Source organism: Ursus americanus, chromosome 31 (genome assembly GCF_024610735.1).
Source record: "Ursus americanus isolate L20-20 chromosome 31, mUrsAme1.1.p, whole genome shotgun sequence".
Lineage (NCBI taxonomy): Eukaryota > Metazoa > Chordata > Mammalia > Carnivora > Ursidae > Ursus > Ursus americanus.
Genome location: NC_142157.1, coordinates 36,676,542 through 36,695,363, shown reverse-complemented (window position 1 = coordinate 36,695,363; position 18,822 = coordinate 36,676,542). Strand labels below are relative to the sequence as shown.

The 18,822-nt window shown below is 46.3% G+C and overlaps 1 protein-coding gene across 13 annotated transcripts in view; it reads left to right on the top strand.

Annotated features, from left to right (window-relative positions):
- The window catches only part of ZMYND11 (zinc finger MYND-type containing 11), a 124,239-nt gene that overhangs the window by 95,996 nt on the left and 9,421 nt on the right, over positions 1-18,822 (top strand). For 10 of the 13 annotated variants that reach the window (XM_045812933.2, XM_045812930.2, XM_045812929.2 and 7 more), the window contains 10 exons: positions 322-399; positions 2,415-2,507; positions 4,609-4,696; positions 5,165-5,220; positions 9,936-10,013; positions 11,071-11,189; positions 15,901-16,108; positions 16,437-16,505; positions 17,209-17,481; positions 17,741-17,926. In XM_045812933.2, coding sequence (XP_045668889.1) covers positions 322-399; positions 2,415-2,507; positions 4,609-4,696; positions 5,165-5,220; positions 9,936-10,013; positions 11,071-11,189; positions 15,901-16,108; positions 16,437-16,505; positions 17,209-17,481; positions 17,741-17,926 — 1,248 coding nt within the window. The remainder of the gene's footprint in view (positions 1-321; positions 400-2,414; positions 2,508-4,608; positions 4,697-5,164; positions 5,221-9,935; positions 10,014-11,070; positions 11,190-15,900; positions 16,109-16,436; positions 16,506-17,208; positions 17,482-17,740; positions 17,927-18,822) is intronic. The other 3 variants (XM_087857780.1, XM_087857784.1, XM_087857782.1) reach the window with 1 other exon arrangement.

The window sequence follows — 18,822 nt, the reverse complement described above, 5'->3', positions numbered from 1 at the left end:
GTAAAATAAATGATTCTACATCTTGTCATTATTATGTCATCATTTGTTTTATCTAAAAATGGTTGAAGTTCTTAAATATCAAGAAAAAAATGCCTAATTCTGTGCAGTATTTTGTCAAATACAACCTAATACTTTCCATTTTATTGTCACATTAAATGCTATGCACGGTTCAAAGACTTCTTTGTATCAAATATGTTGGAAACAGTGCATCTTTTGATACGATCTTTGCATACTGTAATCTTTTATATATTAAAGTCTTTTACATGAACACAGACCTGTAAATAATCACATTTTATATCTGGCCTTTTCTGTTTTTAACAGAGCATCAAGAAGAAAAACACAAACAAACAGGAGATGAGCACATACCTGCGGTTCATCGTCTCCCGCATGAAGGAGAGGGTAAGTCCTACGGAGGGCTCAGGACCTCCCAGAGCGCGTCGCAGACCCATCCCTTCCCGACCTGTGGGGAAGTGACACCGAACCACTGACGGCAGGATGACGGGTGCAGAGCACTGCCGCCAGATTCCTCTGTCCGTAGAGGCTTGTTTCGTTTTGATGGCCCTTTCTTCAGCTGCATTAGATTAGATCGTCACTGGTTCTCTCTGCGGGTACATTTCTGTTGTTTCATCTTTTTTTTTTCAAAAGCTTTAATTGAAGTGTAGTTGGCACACCGTGTTACGTAGCGGCGGGTGCACGACACCATGATTCAACATTTGTGTACGTGACTCATAGCTCACCAAGAATAGTCACAGTGTTATGCCAGTAGTATTAGCTGTGTCCCCATGCTGTCCTGTGTGTCCCTGTGACTTACCTGTCTTATAAGTGCAAGTCTGTACCTGTTCTGGTCCATCCCTAACCCTCCCCCTCTGGCAACCACCACTTTGTTCTCTGTACTTACGAGTTTATTTGGTTGCTTCGTTGGTTTTTTAGATCCCATGTACAAGTGAAATTATGTGATACTTGTCTTTTTCTGACTGGCTTATTTCACTTAGCACAATACCCTCTACTTCCATCCATGTCAATGCAAATGGCAAGATTTCATCCTTTCTGATGGCTGAGTAATATTCCATTGTATATATGGACCACATCTTCTTAATCCATTCGTCTGTTGAAGGGCATCTCGGCTCCTTCCACAGTTTAGCTATTGCGGACATTGCTGCTATGAACATGGGGGTGCATATGGCCCTTCTCTTCACTACGTCTGTATCTTTGGGGTAAATACCCAGTAGTGTATTGCTGGGTCATAGGGTAGCTCAGTTTTTAACTTTTTGAGGAACCTCCACACTGTTTTCCAGAGTGGCTGCAGCAGCTTACATTCCCACCAACAGTGCACGAGGGTTCCCCTTTCTCCACATTCTCACCAACATCTGTCGTTTCCTGTGTTGGTAATTTTAGCCATTCTGACTGGTGTGAGGTGGTATCTCATTGTGGTTTTGATTTTTATTTCCCTGATGCTGAGTGATGTGGAGCATTTTTTCATGTGTCTGTTACCCATTTATATGTCTTCTTTGGAGAAGTGTCTGTTCATGTCTTCCTCCCATTTTTTAACTGGATTATTTGTTTTTTGGGTGTTGAGTTTGAGCAGTTCTTCGTAGATTTTGGATACTAACTCTTCATCAGATATGTCATTTGCAAATTTCTTCCCCCATTCCATAGGCTGCCTTTTAGTTTTGTTGCTTATTTCCTTTGCTGTGCAGAGATTTTTATCTTGATGAAGTCCCAAGTGTTCACTTTTGGTTTTGTTTCCCTTGCCTCAGAGGACATATCCAAAGAAATGTTGCTAAGTTGGTGTGCAAAAGTTTACTGCCTATGTTTTCTTCCAGGATTTATATAGTTTCTGGTCTCACATTTGGGTCTTTACTCCATTTTGAGTTTATATTTATATATGGTATAAGAAAGTGTCCAATTGTGGGACTCCTGGGTGGCTCTGTCAGTTAAGCCTTCACCTCAGGTCATGAGCCCCTCCTAGGATCGAGCCCTGCATCGGGCTCCCTGCTTAGTGGGAAGTCTGCTGCTCCCTCTCCCTCTGCCCCTCCCCCCTGCTTGCGAGCGCGCGCTCTCTCTCTCTCTCTCTCTGTCAAATAAATAAATAAAATCTTAAAAAAAAAAAAAAAGACCAAAAAGACAGTATCCAATTTTCCTAGCACCCGTTATGGAAGAGGAGACGGTCCTTTTGTTGTAGAAACATTTTTTTGTTGTAGAAACATATTTTTACATTTTTAATTCATTTATCAAAATGAACATTTTCATTGATACTGTCTAAAATGAAGTGGAATTTTCCAAAATAATGGTTCCTTCTGTCAAAACCCTAAAATTGTCACATTAAACATATAGTACATGTACATTTTTCTGGTAAGTTCTGTTGTTTAGAAATTGTTTCACTTGTCTCTCTCCGGCTGTGTTTGACCTTTCAGGCCATAGACCTTAATAAGAAGGGCAAGGACAACAAGCACCCGATGTATCGAAGGCTGGTGCACTCGGCAGTCGACGTCCCCACCATCCAGGAGGTAAAGCCAGACCCTCGGTCCTGTTTCCGATACACCCAGAGCTCCCAGGTGACTCAGCAGCTCCCAACTGCGTGTGACTCTGGTGCCGTTCCTCCCTGAGGGGAGTGCCTGCCCGTCCTCTTCCTAAAACATAAAGGGCAGGGCCCCTGTCGGGCCATCACTGCTGCTCGATGCCCAGCATCTGCTCTGTGCACACATCAGGGGTCCTCTGTGAAAGGCCTGGTGTGAAGCCCCCTGTAGATCCCTGAGACTTGCTGATTACAGGAGAGGCAGTGTTATCAGGCCAGCTTCATGTTTGAGATTCGAGGATTCTCACCTGGACAGTTTCCTAGCTTGAGCACCTGTACTCAGAGTCTCTCTCCAGGAAACATTAGAGCATAGGACTAGAGTCCTGGGAAGAAACACAGTGAACTTGAACAACACAAAGATGATAACCAGAAAACTAGTCTTAGAGTTCTTAGTTTTACCTTTCCTAGCCAAGGATTGTGGATGGGTTTGTTACTATGTAATTACAAGTTACAGTAAAACCCCGTAGAGCATTTTCACACGTTTCCAGTTAGGGTGGCTGAATTACTAATTCTGTACTTGACATGTCATTTTGAATGTAAGATCTCACGGTTGGCCATAGTAGCTTATAGGGAGACCATAAGAATGATTTGAGGTCATTTTATGAGGTTCTTGGTCCCGCTGGCAGCTGGGAAGGACTGAAGCTGTAGTACTTCAGTAGAAGGGGAGCGTACGTGAAGGGTGCGCCCTAGAACTTGGCCACCAGAGCCTGGAACAAAACAGGGAGTCTTCACTTGACCTCCTGCCCCCAGGTTTCGTGTCCTCAAGCAAAGCCTCTTTTCCTAAACCCTAATGTCTCTGAGGACGATGAAGAGCCCAGCTGCCCTTCCCGATCCCCCCTCCCACCCCTGCCTTTGCTCCGCTTCTTCCTCTCCCTGAGGGCACCTTCCACACTGCCCCTAGTCAGATCCTGTCTGATTGTAGAGAACACCAGCTGGGCTGATGGCGTCTTGGCTTTGTGCTTAGCAAGTGCCGTCCATCAACAAACAGCACTGTAAGGAAAAGAGAGAGGAAGATGTGATTTATATCTTCAGGAGCTTGGAGTTCAGACCAAAGTCAAGGCCAACGTGGTGCAGATGTCAGAAATCACAGAATTGCTTTGGGAATGCTGGGTGTGTGTCAGATCACCGGGGAGCTGTAGACCACGCCCGTGCCTGGGCGTACCGAACCCAGTGCCATCAGAAATTCAGAGTGGGGCTCAGATGTCAGTATTTGTGAATACGCCCCGTGACTGTTGATGGCAGACAGGGGCAGGCATCTCCAGCAGGGGGTGTCCTGCACACCTTCTCGAAGGAAGGACAACTGGAGTGGGTCTTGGAGCATTTCAACAGAAAGGTGGGATCTTAGTGATTCTTTAGAGGCCTTTGTATTCTAAATTATTTTCAAGCTGATTTCCTAAAAGTGTCACCAGGATAAGAAAATGCCTCCCTGCTACTTCTAAATAACTTTGCCATATGCTTCCTCCAAAAGCTTTTCCTCCCCTGCAAAACCCCTCAAATTCCCTCCATAATCCTTCTCTCTGGCAGCTTAAGGCAAAGCAGCAGAGAGCCCAGTGATGGAAATCCTTCACATACAGCGTCTAGCCTAGGAAGAACCCTTGCATTGCCTTGGTGCATAGAGGAACCTAGGACTTTATTTTAAAGTTGCTTGTAATTCAATTCCTAGTCCCGCTTCAGAATTACAAATGTATCTTCGGGGTTGTGGTAAAGCGTCACAGAGGCTAACAGTTGTCTTTTTTTCAGTCCTTGTGCAAGTGTGTGGGACAGATGGCAGGTGTGTAGCTCGGGTCTCACCAGCCACACTGACCCAGGCCCACCTTCGTCACACGGCAGGCGGGGCTCAGCGGCAGCTTAGCGGGGTGGGTGGCGGCCCAACTGTAGTATTCCAGGGGCTGGTGGGCTCGTCCGGGTCCTCACACGTGTCGCGTCTGTGCTGTGGGACCCGGGAGTGGTTGTGGCGTCCATCCGGAAAGTTGTGCTGTGTCCCCGTGCTCTAACCCCGTTTGTGTAATACTGGACTCTGTCGCCCTGTGCAGAAGGTGAACGAAGGAAAGTACCGGAGTTACGAAGAATTCAAAGCGGACGCCCAGCTGCTTCTTCATAACACCGTGATTTTCTATGGAGGTTGAATGGTTTTTTTTTTCTGTGCATTTACGTTCCATGTCGGGAAATACCTTTGATGAAAGATTGTTTAAAACATTAATAGTTTAATGATTTCTAAGTAATAATGTCAGGGTTTTGGCTGAAAACTCCAGCACACTAAATGATGAAAATTATTCCTTATGGTTTTAGACGTAAACTTAGTTGAGGGGCTTTTTATAAGCACTTTGATTAATAAAAGTCCTGTCACCCCAAGGGAAAGCAGGAGGCCAGTCTGTACCTAGGGGTTCAGCGCTGTGTTGAAAGCAACATGAAAGCTGCCCCTAAAATGTGGTTTTGCTGCCTGAACTTTATTTAAAATAGACATTTTTGTTTAAAATGGTCCATGTCCACTGCTGTTGCACTGAAAGAAGATGTAGATGTTTGTGTCATTTTGGAGCGTCCTGTGTTTCTAGATTACTGGTAATAGGTCATCTCTGCCTTTAATTACAGCAGACAGCGAGCAGGCGGACATAGCGCGGATGCTGTATAAGGACACCTGTCACGAGGTACCACCCCCTCCTTGTCATGAAGCACCTGCCACACTCCAGAGTGCCGCTCTTACACGCCTTTGACTTTGCTGTTTCCTTTCAATATAGTTTTATTTCCATGTTTGACATACATGGAAAATAATGCAAATAGAGGGGAAAATTTCTCCCAGAAATCCTGGGAGCTAGGTTTAGTTGTTAAGTAACTTCTACAAAAGAAGTTGGTTTCCTCTGCTGTAACTGCTCTCAAGGGCGTTGGTTCCATGAGGCAGGTGGGTATGTGGCACTGGGCAGACACTCAATTAACTTTAGCCTCATGCTCATTTTTAAATTGAAGCATAGTTGACATACAGTGTTGTATTAGCGTCAGGGTTCCAGGTGCACCCATCACTCACCGCTCCTCTGGACAAGTGTAGTCCCTTCTGCACCAACAGCGTCATTACGCTGTGACCGACTGCATCCCCTGCTCGTCCCTGGGACTTACTACCTTTATAACTGACAGTCCCCTTCACCCCCCACCCCCACCCCTCTGGCAACCACCAGTTTGTTCTCTGTGTTTGTGAGCTGCTTTTATTTGTGCTGTTTGGTTGGTTGGTTTTTCAGATTCTACGTATGAGTGGAATCAGATGGTATTTGTCTTTCCCTCACTGACTTACTTCACTCAGCGTAATACTCCCTAGCTCCATCCATGTCATTGCAGATGACAAGAGTTCGTGCATTTTGATGGCTGAGTAATACTCCATTGTTACATATATACACCACCTCTTCTTTATCCATTTATCAGTTGATGGACACTTGGGCTGCTTCCATAGTTTGGCTGTTGTAAATAACACTGCTGTAAACATTGGGGTGCATGTATCCCTTTGAATTAGTTTTTGTATCCTTTGGGTAAATACTTAGTAGTGCAATTGCTGGATCACAGGGCCGTTCTATTTTTAACTTTTTGAGGAACCCCCATGCTGTTTTCCCGAGTTTGTGTTCCCACCAACAGTGTAAGAGGGTTCCCCTTTCTCCACATCCTCACAACATTTGCTGTTCCCTGTCTTGTTAATTTTAGCCGTTCTGGCCAGCGTGACATTTTGATTTGTGATTGTGGTTTTGATTTGCATTTCCTGGATGGCGGGTGACGTGGGGCATCTTTTCATGTGTCTCTTCGCCATCCACATGTCTTTGGAGAAATGTCTGTTCGTGTTTTCTGTCTTTTTTTTAATAGGACTATTCATTTTTGGGGTGTTGAGTTTGAGAAGTTCTTTATAGATTTTGGATCCTAGCCCTTTATCTGTAGTGTCATTTGCATGTATCTCCCATTCTGAAAGTTGCCTTTTAGTTTTGTTGTTTCTTCTGCTTTTTATCTTGAAGTCCTAGTAGTTCATTTTTGCTTTTGTTTCCCTTGCCTCTGGAGACATACCAGGAAAGAAATTGCTATTGCCACTGTCAGAGAAATTACTGCCTGTGTTCTCTTTAGGATTTTTACGGTTTCAGGTGTCACCGTTAGGTCTTTGATCCATTTTGAATTTATTTTTGTGTATGGTGTAAGAAAATGGTCTAGTTTCATTCTTCTGCATGTGGCTGTCCAATGTTCCCAACACCGTTTGTTGAAGAGACTGTCTTTTTCCCATTGGCTATTCTTTCCTGCTTTGTTGAAGATTGGTTGACCACAGAGTTGAGGGTCCATTTCTGGTTCTCTGCTCTGTTCCACTGATACATGTGTCTGTTTCTGTGCCAGTGCCATATACTGTCTTGATGATTACAGCTTCGTAATACAGCTTCAAGTCCAGAATTGTTATGCTTCGAGCTTTTGTCCTTTTTCAAGATTGCTTGCCAATTCAGGGTCTTTTCTGGTTCCATACAAACTTTAGGATTGTTTGTTCCAGCTCTGTGAAAAATGCTATGGGTATTTTGATAGGGATTGCATTAAATGTGTAGATTGCTTTGGGTCGTATAGACATTTTCACAATATTTGTTCTCCCAGTGCATGAACATGGAATGCCTTTCCATTTCTTTGTGTCATCTTTGATTTCTCTGATCAGTGTTTTATAGTTTTCAGAGCGTATAGGTCTTCCACCTGTTTGGTCAGGCTTATTCCTGGATATCTTAACTGTTTTTGGTGTAATTGTGAATGGGATCGATTCCTTAATTTCTCTTTCTTCTGCTTCATTATTGGTGTATAGATATGCGACAGATTTCTGCACATTGATGTTGTAACCTGTGACTTTACTGAATTCGTGTATCTGTTGTAGCAGTTTTGGGTGGAATCTTTCCAGTTTTCTATATAGGCTATCATGTCATCTGCAAATAGTGAAAATTTTGACTTCTTCCTTGCCGATTTGGATGACTTGTCTTTCTTTTCTTCTTTTTCTTAAAAGATTTTATTCATTTATTTGAGAGACAGACAGAGATAGCAAGAGAGAGCACAAACAGAGAGGAGAGGGAGAAGCAGACTCCCCGCTGCGCAGGGAGCCCGATATGGGGCTCGATCCCAGGGCCCTGGGATCATGACCTGAGCCGAAGGCAGGTGCTTCACTGACTGAGCCACCCAGCGCCGCTGGATGACTTTTATTTCTTTCTGTTGTCTGATTGCTGAGGCCAAGACTTCAGTGCTGTGTTCTATAACAGTGGTGAGAGCAGACATCCCTGTCGTGTTCCTGACCATACAGGAATAGCTCTCAAGTTTTTCCCCATGAAGATGCTGTGGGATTTTCATAGATGGCTTTCATTGTATGTTGAGGTATATTCCCTCTGTACCTACTTTGTTGAGGGTTGATGTACTGTGTACATCATGAATGATGTTGTACTTTGTCAGATGCTGTGTTTGCATCTACTGAAATCATCATGTGGTTTTTATCCTTTTATTAGTGTCGTAAATTATGTTGATTGATTTGTGAATATTGAACCATGCTTGCAGCCCAGGAACAAATCCCACTTGATTGTAGTGAATGATTTTTTTTAATGTATTGTTGGATTCAGTTTGCTAACATTTTATTAAGAATCTCTGTATCCGTGTTCATTAGGGATATTGGCCTGAAGTTCTCTTTTTTAGTGGAGTCTTTATCTGCTTTTGGTATCAGGGTAGTAATGGCCTCATAGAATGAGCTTGGAAGTTTTCCTTCATTTTCTGTTGTTTGGAATAGTTTGAGAAGAATAGTACACCACATCTTCTTTATCCACTCATCAGTTGATGGGCACTCGGGCTGCTTCCATATCTTGGCTATTGTAGATATGCTGCTATAAACGTGGGGGAGCACGTATCTCTTGGAGTTAGTGATTTCATTTCCTTTGGACAGATACTCAGCAGTGCAATTGCTGGGTCGTAGGGTAGCTCTATTTTTAACTTTTTGAGGAAGCTCCATACTGTTTTCCATAGTGGCTGCACCAGTTTGCATTCCCACCAACAGTGTAAGAGGTTCCCCTTTCTCCACATCCTCGCCAACACCTGTTATTTCTTGTGTTGTTGATTTTAGCCATTCTGACTGGTGTGAGGTGATATTGGGTTTTAATTTGCATTTCCCTGATGACAAGTGACGTTGAGCATCTCCTCATGTGTCTGTTGGCCATCTGGATGTCGTCTTTGGAAAAATGTCTGTTTAGTGCCTCTGCTCATTTTTTTTTTTTTTAAAGATTTTATTTATTTATTTGACAGAGATAGAGACAGCCAGCGAGAGAGGGAACACAAGCAGGGGGAGTGGGAGAGGAAGAAGCAGGCTCATAGTGGAGGAGCCTGATGTGGGGCTCGATCCCATAACGCCGGGATCATGCCCTGAGCCGAAGGCAGACGCTTAACCGCTGTGCCACCCAGGCGCCCCGCCTCTGCTCATTTTTAATTGGATTTTTTTTTTGTTTGTTTGTTTTGCGGTGTGGTAGTTCTCTATATATTTTGGATATTAACCCCTTATTGAATTTATCATTTGCAGATATCTTCCCCCTTCTTCATTAGGTTGCCTTTTCGTTTTGTTGATTGTTTCCTTCATTGTGCAGAAATGTTACCTCTTCGAATGAAAGATTCATGTTTGAGTTCCTATATAGGTTTCACAAGCAAAAAAAACCCAAACCACAAAGTTCATATTTATACGATAAATGAAATATGTAGTAGGGAAGATCCTTTTGATTTGACAAACTCACGTGAAACCATACTAATCTTGCAAAATTGTTTTAATTTATGTAAAAACTCGTTTCTTGATGTCAAGTTTGACCTCTGTTTTTTCTCTCATTCAGCAAATATTTATTGAGTGTCTGCTCTGTGCTGTGCAGTGTGTTAGGGATAAAATGGTGGTTCAGGTACTGCTTTCTGCTCATGGGGCTGTACTCTGAAGAAAACACTCAAAAAAGAAACAAAATACATTTCTTTGCAAGTCGTGAAGGAGTGTTAGGAAGGCAAACAAGGACTGAAGCAGAGAATGAGGAACGAGGCAGCGTAAGGGCTGCTGTTGGTGGTGGTACTGGGTATTTATGACAGGCAGGTCAGCAGGACCTGTCTGAGGACACAGCATTTCGTGTGAGTGCTGACCGGTGGGACAGCAGGGGCCAGGCTGGGAGTGGAGGTCAGACATGCAGATGGTGTGAACGGGAGAGTGGCTGCTTGCCCAGGATTTATTGAAAAATGAAATAGTTAAGCTAGGAGGAAAATTCAAGACTGATGATGCACATGAGAGAAAATGTTTGTCAGTTTACACAATGTGTTTTATATGGTTGAATGCTCATGTTTTATGGAGGCTAAAATAGTTGCTTTTCTTTTCTAGCTGGATGAACTACAGCTTTGCAAGAACTGCTTCTATTTGTCAAATGCTCGTCCTGACAATTGGTTCTGCTATCCTTGTGTATGTGAAATTTTGTGGTTTTGTTTTTTACCTCTTAAGTGTGTGATATGCTATTCTAAGGAAGTTTATTTCCAGTTTGCTCGAGGGTTACAATCCTTCTGAGATATTTTTCTTTGTATCATAGTATATATGATTTTAATGAGCATAAAACCTGAAACACAGGGTTAACAACTTGGCATCTTTATCCATTTCTGACTTTAAAATGAGGAACTTAAGAATAAACTCTGGGTTCCTTACTATATTACGGAGTGAATTTCTGCCTTTCCCCTCATTCTTGCACAAGAAGTGTAAGGCTTTGTGTGTGCTGGTAGCTGTGTGCTACCCCCGGGATGGCACGATTGCAGGAGGGTGCTCAGTCCCCATGATTGGAGGGCAGCACGCAGACCCTGGGCGTGAGAGGCTGCTTCTCCAGGACGTCACTGTGCTTCCAGGCACTTGGGCGCCTCTGTGATTCGGTCAGCCTGGAGCAGGGCCTCACACTTCCCTTCCTAACCGGCTCCCAGCTGTTGGTCTGCATCTCCCAAATCAGTGAGGACACGGTGTCACCACTGGTACTCACAGGCCTCGGCCGGCCGCGGGGACTGCCTTGTCCCTAAGTGCTGCAGGCTCTCTCTTCTGAGAGCTGAGAGTCCATATCGCTGCTTTTATGCAGATTGTAATTTCTTGGTATATTTCTTTTTTTTTTTTTTTTAAAGATTTTATTTATTTATTCGACAGAGATAGAGACAGCCAGCGAGAGAGGGAACACAAGCAGGGGGAGTGGGAGAGGAAGAAGCAGGCTCATAGCAGAGGAGCCTGATGTGGGGCTCGATCCCAGAACGCCGGGATCACGCCCTGAGCCGAAGGCAGACGCTTAACCGCTGCGCCACCCAGGCGCCCCTTCTTGGTATATTTCTTGAAGGCAGAATCAATCTGAGAAAAAGTTCTATGGGTTCAGGAGTTAAAAAAAATATTCTTGACATAATGGACTGTGCTTACTAGGTTGTTCATTATTAATGATGTGCTTGTATTTAATACTTTAAAAATAACGTGACATGGTAAAACATTTTATTTCCAGATACCTAATCATGAACTCGTTTGGGCTAAAATGAAAGGCTTTGGCTTCTGGCCCGCCAAAGTGCTGCAGAAGGAGGACAACCAGGTGGACGTCCGCTTCTTCGGCCACCATCACCAGAGGTGAGCACGGCCCTGCCGTGAGCGCTGACCTCCCAGCGACCCCGGTGCCCACTGGGTGGTCCTCGGTGTTCAGAGGACAGCCTGGAACTTGCTCTAATTTGGAGAAACAAATCACACGTCGCCTTTTTTTTTTTTCCCACTTATTATCCATCGATTTATTTATGTTAATTATCTTTTCCTTTTTTGAGAATTTGATAGAATACATAAGTACAGGGGGAAAAAGGTAATAAAACCTATTACCCGGAATAGGATATCACTAATACTTTGTTGTTTTTACCTTCTGTTTTTTTTGGTTTTGGTTGTTTTGGCTTGTAAAGTGTTTATTGAGTTCTGGTGGGTCAGCATGTACTTGACAGTGACTTCCAGAAATGGTACTGGTGGCTTCAGTGCTGTCGCGGTAGGATGCGGGGTGGGGGTGGGGCAGGGGTTTAGGAGGACTCCCAGGGTGTGGCCGCTCTGCACTTTGAGATGACAGGATGTGGTCTCAGTCGTCTTCTGAAAGCTGGGTTCTGAGCCACACACGAGAGTCCTTGACTCGGAAGCATGAGGCCATGTCGATGCTGTGCTCTAAGAACGTGTGCTCAGACTCACACACGTGTCGCTCCCAGACCTTGTCTCCAGCGTAGATGTGGAGGCTCCTGTTGCTGGGGGGATGTGTATGGCGAAGTCTAAAAGTTTACATTTTTATCATGTAAGAATACGTGTATCCCAGCAGTAGAAACTGTTTTTGTTACTATAAACTTTTGCACATTATTTCATACAAAGAATGTGAACTATGCTATGAAATCCTAGCTGCCTCCTTCATTGTGATGTCAAGGCCTTAACGTTTACTGAGCAGTGAAGTATCGTTCTGAGTGTCACTGTCACTAGTAGGGCTGACTGGACGCTGACGAGGGTTCCCAGACACGGCAGCCACAGGGAAGGCACCGCGTCCGCGACATGGTCTGAAGGCCTTTGCGAGTCTGTGCAGTGCCCTCCGTGTGCCTGAGACGCGGGGTTTGTGCAGTTGTCCCGCTGTGAGAATCTACACAGCAAAGGCCTGCATTCCTCTCCATAGACTTCATTTAATTTAAATAGAAGTTTAGTGGCAAGAATTTTTTTTTTTTTTTAAAGATTTTATTTATTTATTTATTCAACAGAGATAGAGACAGCCAGCGAGAGAGGGAACACAAGCAGGGGGAGTGGGAGAGGAAGAAGCAGGCTCCCAGCGGAGGAGCCTGATGTGGGGCTCGATCCCGTAACGCCGGGATCACGCCCTGAGCCGAAGGCAGACGCTTAACCGCTGTGCCACCCAGGCGCCCCAATGTGGCAAGAATTTTTAATGGAGCTTAAAGAATTTAAAAAATTAAAAAATGAACAAGCAAAAAAAAGAAAGAAAAAAAGTTAGTGGCAAGAAACCTGTGACTAATTTCCAAAAAAGTAGTTTTGTTCCTTCACAGACAGACGCGTGCTTAGCGGACACTGTCGGGGCAGGAGACATAAGTCATGCCGCCATTCGGTGCAAAGTGAACGTTTGAGCTGTGATGGTTTTAATGTTCTCAGCACGCCACGCCCGGCGCTGGCCGTCAGCTGTCAGAACAGGCAGCAGGCGGCGCACAGGAGGCAGGGACGCTGAGGACCGTGTCTGCGGCTCCACTCCTGTCCTCCCGTCCCTTACCCGTTGTCTCGTCCCTCGCCCGCGGTGAGGGCTTCAGTAAGACCCGTCTCAAAAGAGTTTTTGTAAGGGTTAATGAAATCTTTATACACAGTGACCTGAGCCGAGTGTGTGGTACGCAGCAGGGGTGTCATAAAGGGCCACGTTTCGGCAGATATCCACGTGACCCAAGAATTCAGGCCTTTTGTAAAATTCTCGACCTGTTTAGTGCCTTTCACAGGTTTTCGTGCGTGTTCAGACAGCCTCACAGTATCTTCAACCACAAATGGTATTTTTATGTCGTTTAGTATATTCAGATATTTTAAAAGAATATGTGAGCTAATCTACTTGGATTCTGAAGAGAGAATTACAATATAACATTACATTTCCAGAGGTTTTTTTCTCCTTAAATTTATTATTTCCTGGAAGATTTAATCGAGGCTGTTCTGGACAGACGGGACTCTGAGGGCTTTATCATAGAAAATACAGTTGACCCTCGAACAAGCGTGAGGTTGGGGCACCAAGCCCCCCACAGTCAGAAATTCACAGCTAACTGTTGACTCCCCCAGAAACTCACTGAGAACAGCCTTTCTGACAACATGCTTGGTATGTTACGCATATTGCATGCTGTTCTCGTGTGTGAGGGGCCGTGCACGGGACAGACCCGTGCTGCCCACGACTCAGCGGCCGAAGGTCAGCAGCCTCACGATAAACCCAGAATCCTTCTCCTTTTCTGCTCCTCACTACCATGTGCCCAACACGACCATAAAGTAAAGGGCAAGGATGGATCTTAAAAGTTACACTGTATCTTATTAGAATACTTGATTTATCAAAAAACGAACCTTATGCAATTAAAATCACGAGTTTTAATGAAGCAGCATGTTACACACCAAGAGGAGATGGCTAATAAGGGCCCGAGCTGCAAATTCTCATTCATGTAATTTTACGACAGTAACAGTTTTTAAGTGACCATCTTGGTGGTGCTGGTACATTCGCACTGTTACTCAGCGTCACTGCTCGTAAGTACTTTTGCCAGTTCATCCTATCTTCATCCATAGGTGGGAGAAAGCGATCTTATACAAGAAAATGGTCTTGGACTCGAGCCTTCTGTATGCCCCGTACAGAACGCGCTGCCCCCCAGACCCCGAGCAAATGGTCGCACTCCGGGAGGAAAGGCAGCTGCATGGGGAGCGGTTCTTGTAGGGTGTACAGGGTTTGCCTTCTCGAGGAGGGAGTAGCGGGAGAGGGCTGACTCTGCTGCAGGGGTGGGGGCCGGCAGGGAGGCACAGGCAGGAGGAAGCACGGCACCGCGAGTCCATTTGCCAACGGCTCACCGAGCCGTCTGAGAATGTGTGTACTCGGAGCATTCAGGACCGACAGTGTGTAGATACCTCTTCTTACCAGGCTTACCCCACATTGTAGGGTGTTTTTGTAGACCGTATTGCCCAACCTGTGGTGCTGTTCCAAGGTGGACCATGACTGCCTCCAGTCAGGGAGGAGATTCCAGGAGAACGGGAACCGTGTGAACCGCCCTGAGACGGTTAGGCCTCATGTGAAGAACAGATGTGAATCAATTTTATTATATCCAAGGGATAAATAGATAATTTAAGGAGAAAAAAATACTCTCACAGGCCACAGATCATCCCAGGCAGTCGGGACTGCTAACGACAGAAATCAGTCTCGAAAACCTGCTTTTAAAAAGTGAAACAACTGACTGACTGGCCGTGGCTGACGGTAGGCACTCAGTGGACAGTGTTGACTTCAAGAGGAAAGACTGAGCTAACTCAAATCACATGGCAAGGGGCTCTTCCACGAGCCACCTTCATCTGTGGGCTTTGTATTCGAGTTCGGAGTTTTTAAACTGTCCTCTACTTTGGGGGTTTCTAATGAAGCACGTACGTCAGGGGAGACACCGTGGACGGAGTATTTAAAAACATGTACGTGTTCCAGTTTCCCAGTTCCAGCTGTCAGGGTGTAACGTTACGACCTGTCTTCGTAGTGTGAAGCAGATAGCTTGTGCTGCAAGGGGGAAGCCTGTATTCGTTGATTCCCTCGATCCGTTCGGTCCTCAGGCAGGGGTCTCCGACCCGGTACTAGGCCAGCGGTCCAGGCTGACCGCGTGCAGGTACACGGAAGACTGAGAAGAGTAACCCTTTGTGTTTGAGGTGCTGTTTCCCCCCTTGTCCTTGATGCTGTAGGGACAGTGTCGTGCACCTTGCCGTGTTCTGTCCTGTTTGTGCCGTTCCCTCTGCTGGGCATTTCTCCCCTCCTGAGGCCGCACGTCCTTCGAGATCCAGCCCCGCTGCAGCCCTGTTCCTCCCTGGACCACCCCCGAGTCCCCCTGGCTACACCCCACGTCGCGCTGTCCTCACTCCTCAGTTCGGACACACTCCTTTCCTGGCAGAGGTTGCGTGTGGAACAGCGCCGCCCCGTCCCGCCCCGAGTTACCAGCTCAGTCCGTCCGGGCAGCAGCTCCCGCTGCTGGGGAGGGAGGGTCACACGGTCAGGCCCCGCTTATCGTGGAGTGTGTCGTGGTGCCCTCAGTGGGCACACGGGGAGTCCCGTCAAGCTCTGAGGCCCAGGAACATGTTCTTGAGTTTTTAGGCTTCTCCCCAGAAGACCTGCACAGAGTTCTGCATCCAGTAATTTTGGATCAGTATTACACATAACTCAGAGACACTTAACTTTCCTGAGTTCTGGGCTGCTGAACGATACAGACGCTTCTTCCTGAGTCCTCGTTTGTGTAGTGAACACGGATGTGCTAGAAACGCCACATAGTGGGGGGCAGTGTTGTATGTGCCATGTGTGGACACTCACGATCCCGGTTCTCATCTGCCCAGAGCCAGGGTGGGGGCTTCCCCGGCAGGCAGGAGCTGTGACACGCCGGCCTGCTACAAGAAGCAGTGGGAGCCGTCCCGCTCTGAGGATGTTCTCACCTGCCTCCTCCTCCGTGACAGTCTGCATGGCCGCCATCACCCACGGCTTCAGGGCGTGCAGTCGCCCCAGGCCCTCCCTGGCACTGGGTAAGTGTACTGGCGTTCTGGAAGTTTCTAACTGTGCCTCTGGTGTTACTTGAAGGGCCTGGATCCCGTCTGAAAACATACAGGACATCACGGTGAACGTTCACCGACTGCACGTGAAGCGCAGCATGGGCTGGAAGAAGGCTTGCGACGAGCTGGAGCTGCATCAGCGCTTCCTTCGTGAAGGAAGGTTCTGGAAGTCCAAGAATGAGGACCGAGGGGAGGAGGAGGCAGAGTCCAGCATCTCGTCCACCAGTAACGAGCAGGTGGGTGTCCCCGCAAGAGGCTGCCTGTCAGTCAGTGTGGATGGGAGCACGGTTAGCGCGCACGGTGCACCTTCCCTCTGTACAGACATCGGTCGAGCGCTCTGCCAGGGGAGTCGCTGAAACTGACAGGCCGCCGGTGGCCCAGGCAGTGCGGGAACGCGCCAGCTCCCACCGCCCGCCCCTGTGCAGGAGCTCCGTGTGCGGGGACCGCGTGGATTTGAGGGAAAGGATGCGAAAGGGAGCGGGTTACTCACTTCTCACCTGAGGGCCCATGGCCAGTGTTTTGTACCGTCTGCACTAATGTGCCGTTCCTTTTATGATCCCGTAGCTAAAGGTCACTCAAGAACCAAGAGCAAAGAAAGGACGACGTAATCAAAGTGTGGAACCCAAAAAAGAAGTAAGTTGCCCGCGTTGCCGTGTCCGGGTGGCATTGCCCTAGGACATGCTTCCCACACCAGTCACGACGGTTAGCTCCGGTCCTGCTCGTGAAAACTGCCGTCAGGGACCCTGTCTTGTGCCCACCCATGTCGCTAGAAGAGCACACACACCCAGTCTGCGTCTGAGCTTTGATATTTACTCAGCATTATTGAGAACAAAGCATTTATCCAATCCTTCAGTTAGGTCAACGTTGAGAAACTGGAGGGAAGTATAAGCTCAGCCTTTGAAAAATATATATTCATGCTCTAAAACCACGGGTCACTCGTGACACAATTGCAAAGGCTTACTGTGGGAGACGTGGGTTAGAATTTTAGGGTATCTGTTCATCTAATCCACAGTAGTGACTCTAAATTGGTAACAGTTTTATATTTTATATGATACTTTTGTTTATCTGAGAAGCAAAGACCATAGTGTTCATTTGAAACAAAATTATAAATGAAGTTCCTATTTGAAATTATCACGGCTATTAATTGCCTAGAAAGTTTGGGGTTTTTTTTATTGGTTTATTTGTGGTAAAGTACACAGAATTTACCGTCTTGGTCACATGGGTTGTAGTGGGTAGTAGTTCGTCAGCACAGGTGTCGTCTGACCGACCTTGTTCTCAAACCCGTGGACGACCTGGCAGCCTCGGGTCCCATCTACGCCCTGTCCTTGCTCTGCAGGAACCAGAGCCGGAAACGGAAGCCGTGAGTTCCAGCCAGGAGATCCCCACGATGCCTCAGCCAATCGAAAAGGTTTCCGTGTCCACTCAGACCAAGAAGTTAAGTGCCTCTTCCCCGCGAATGCTGCATCGGAGCACGCAGACCACCAGCGACGGGGTGTGCCAGAGCATGTGCCACGACAAGTACACCAAGATTTTCAACGACTTCAAAGACCGAATGAAGTCTGACCACAAGCGAGAAACAGAAAGAGTTGTGCGGGAAGCTCTGGAAAAGGTAGAGCCGCCCTCCCAAGGACCCCGAGCAGGACAGGAGTTCTCTGATAGCGGGTAGCAGTGCTCACGGGAACATCATAAAACACCTTTTATACGTCTTAGTTAATAATAATACTTGTTTTCCTTCATGTGAGACACGTACAGCTCGAGATAAAGGGAAGGGGTTCACCCCTAAGTGGAAAGCGTGAAGCAGGTTCTTCCGGGGGCGGGTCCGTGTGCATCGAGGGCGGACGGGTTATGGAGTACGGTTTTCATTGCAGCTGCGCTCCGAAATGGAAGAAGAGAAGCGACAAGCTGTAAGTAAAGCTGTAGCCAATATGCAGGGCGAGATGGACAGAAAATGTAAGCAAGTAAAGGAAAAGTGTAAAGAGGAATTTGTAGAAGAAATCAAGAAGCTAGCAACACAGCACAAACAACTGATTTCTCAGACCAAGAAGAAGCAGTGGGTAAGTCTCCGTATGTATCAGTCTGATTCGTGCACGTCCCCCCCTGCCCCTGCAGCGTGCAGACAGTGAAACGCTGTGAGATGAAAATCAGCTCAGAAAGACCTTGTGGAGTATGGCCGGGTGATACGTGAAGTAAGATCAGATGTGAAATGATCAGCTTAGAGTTTTAACATTTTTACTAACAGTCCTCATCTGTGAACTCCGCGTCCCGCGTTTCTGAGGATTGGTCAGGATATTGTCTCATGCGTGTGGACCTTCAGTACATACTTGGTGCATCTGAGGGACAGCCGTGCGTGTCCTGTGCCCTGACGTTTGCCTGCTCACTCCTGACGATGATGGCTCAGTCCTGAAACGCTGAGTGTCCACATGACAACACTGGATTGTCAGATTTTGCGGCATAACATTTATATATTAGATTCTTTTCACTCGGTTTACTTTTGGATGGTGACATCTCACTGGCCCCAACCTCATCTTAGAATCTGACACACGGTTCCTTTTTCGCGGTATTTTGTTTGTGACTCTTCCCCTGGATGGGGAGCTCTGAGCACACCTGTCCTCCCATCTCAGCTAACTGTTGGGGAGAACGTTTTGCTTCCCAAAACTCATAACTTGGTCTTTTAATGTTAATGAATTACTACAACAAGTTTTGTGGTTCTTCATGGGATCCAGACTACATTTTCTGAAGAGGGTCTTTCCATGTCCAGGAAATCTTCCCTCAGGAAAGTGAACCTTATAAATACTGTGATAAAGAAAGGAAAAGGGAACTTAGCATATAATTCAGAACATGTTAGGAAAAGCAGATGAGTAAGGAAATAAATATCACCCGATGGGAATGAAGGTTTGCTCAAGATAATCAGTAGCACAAGCCCCAGCACCGTGTCTGTAGTTCTGTCTTC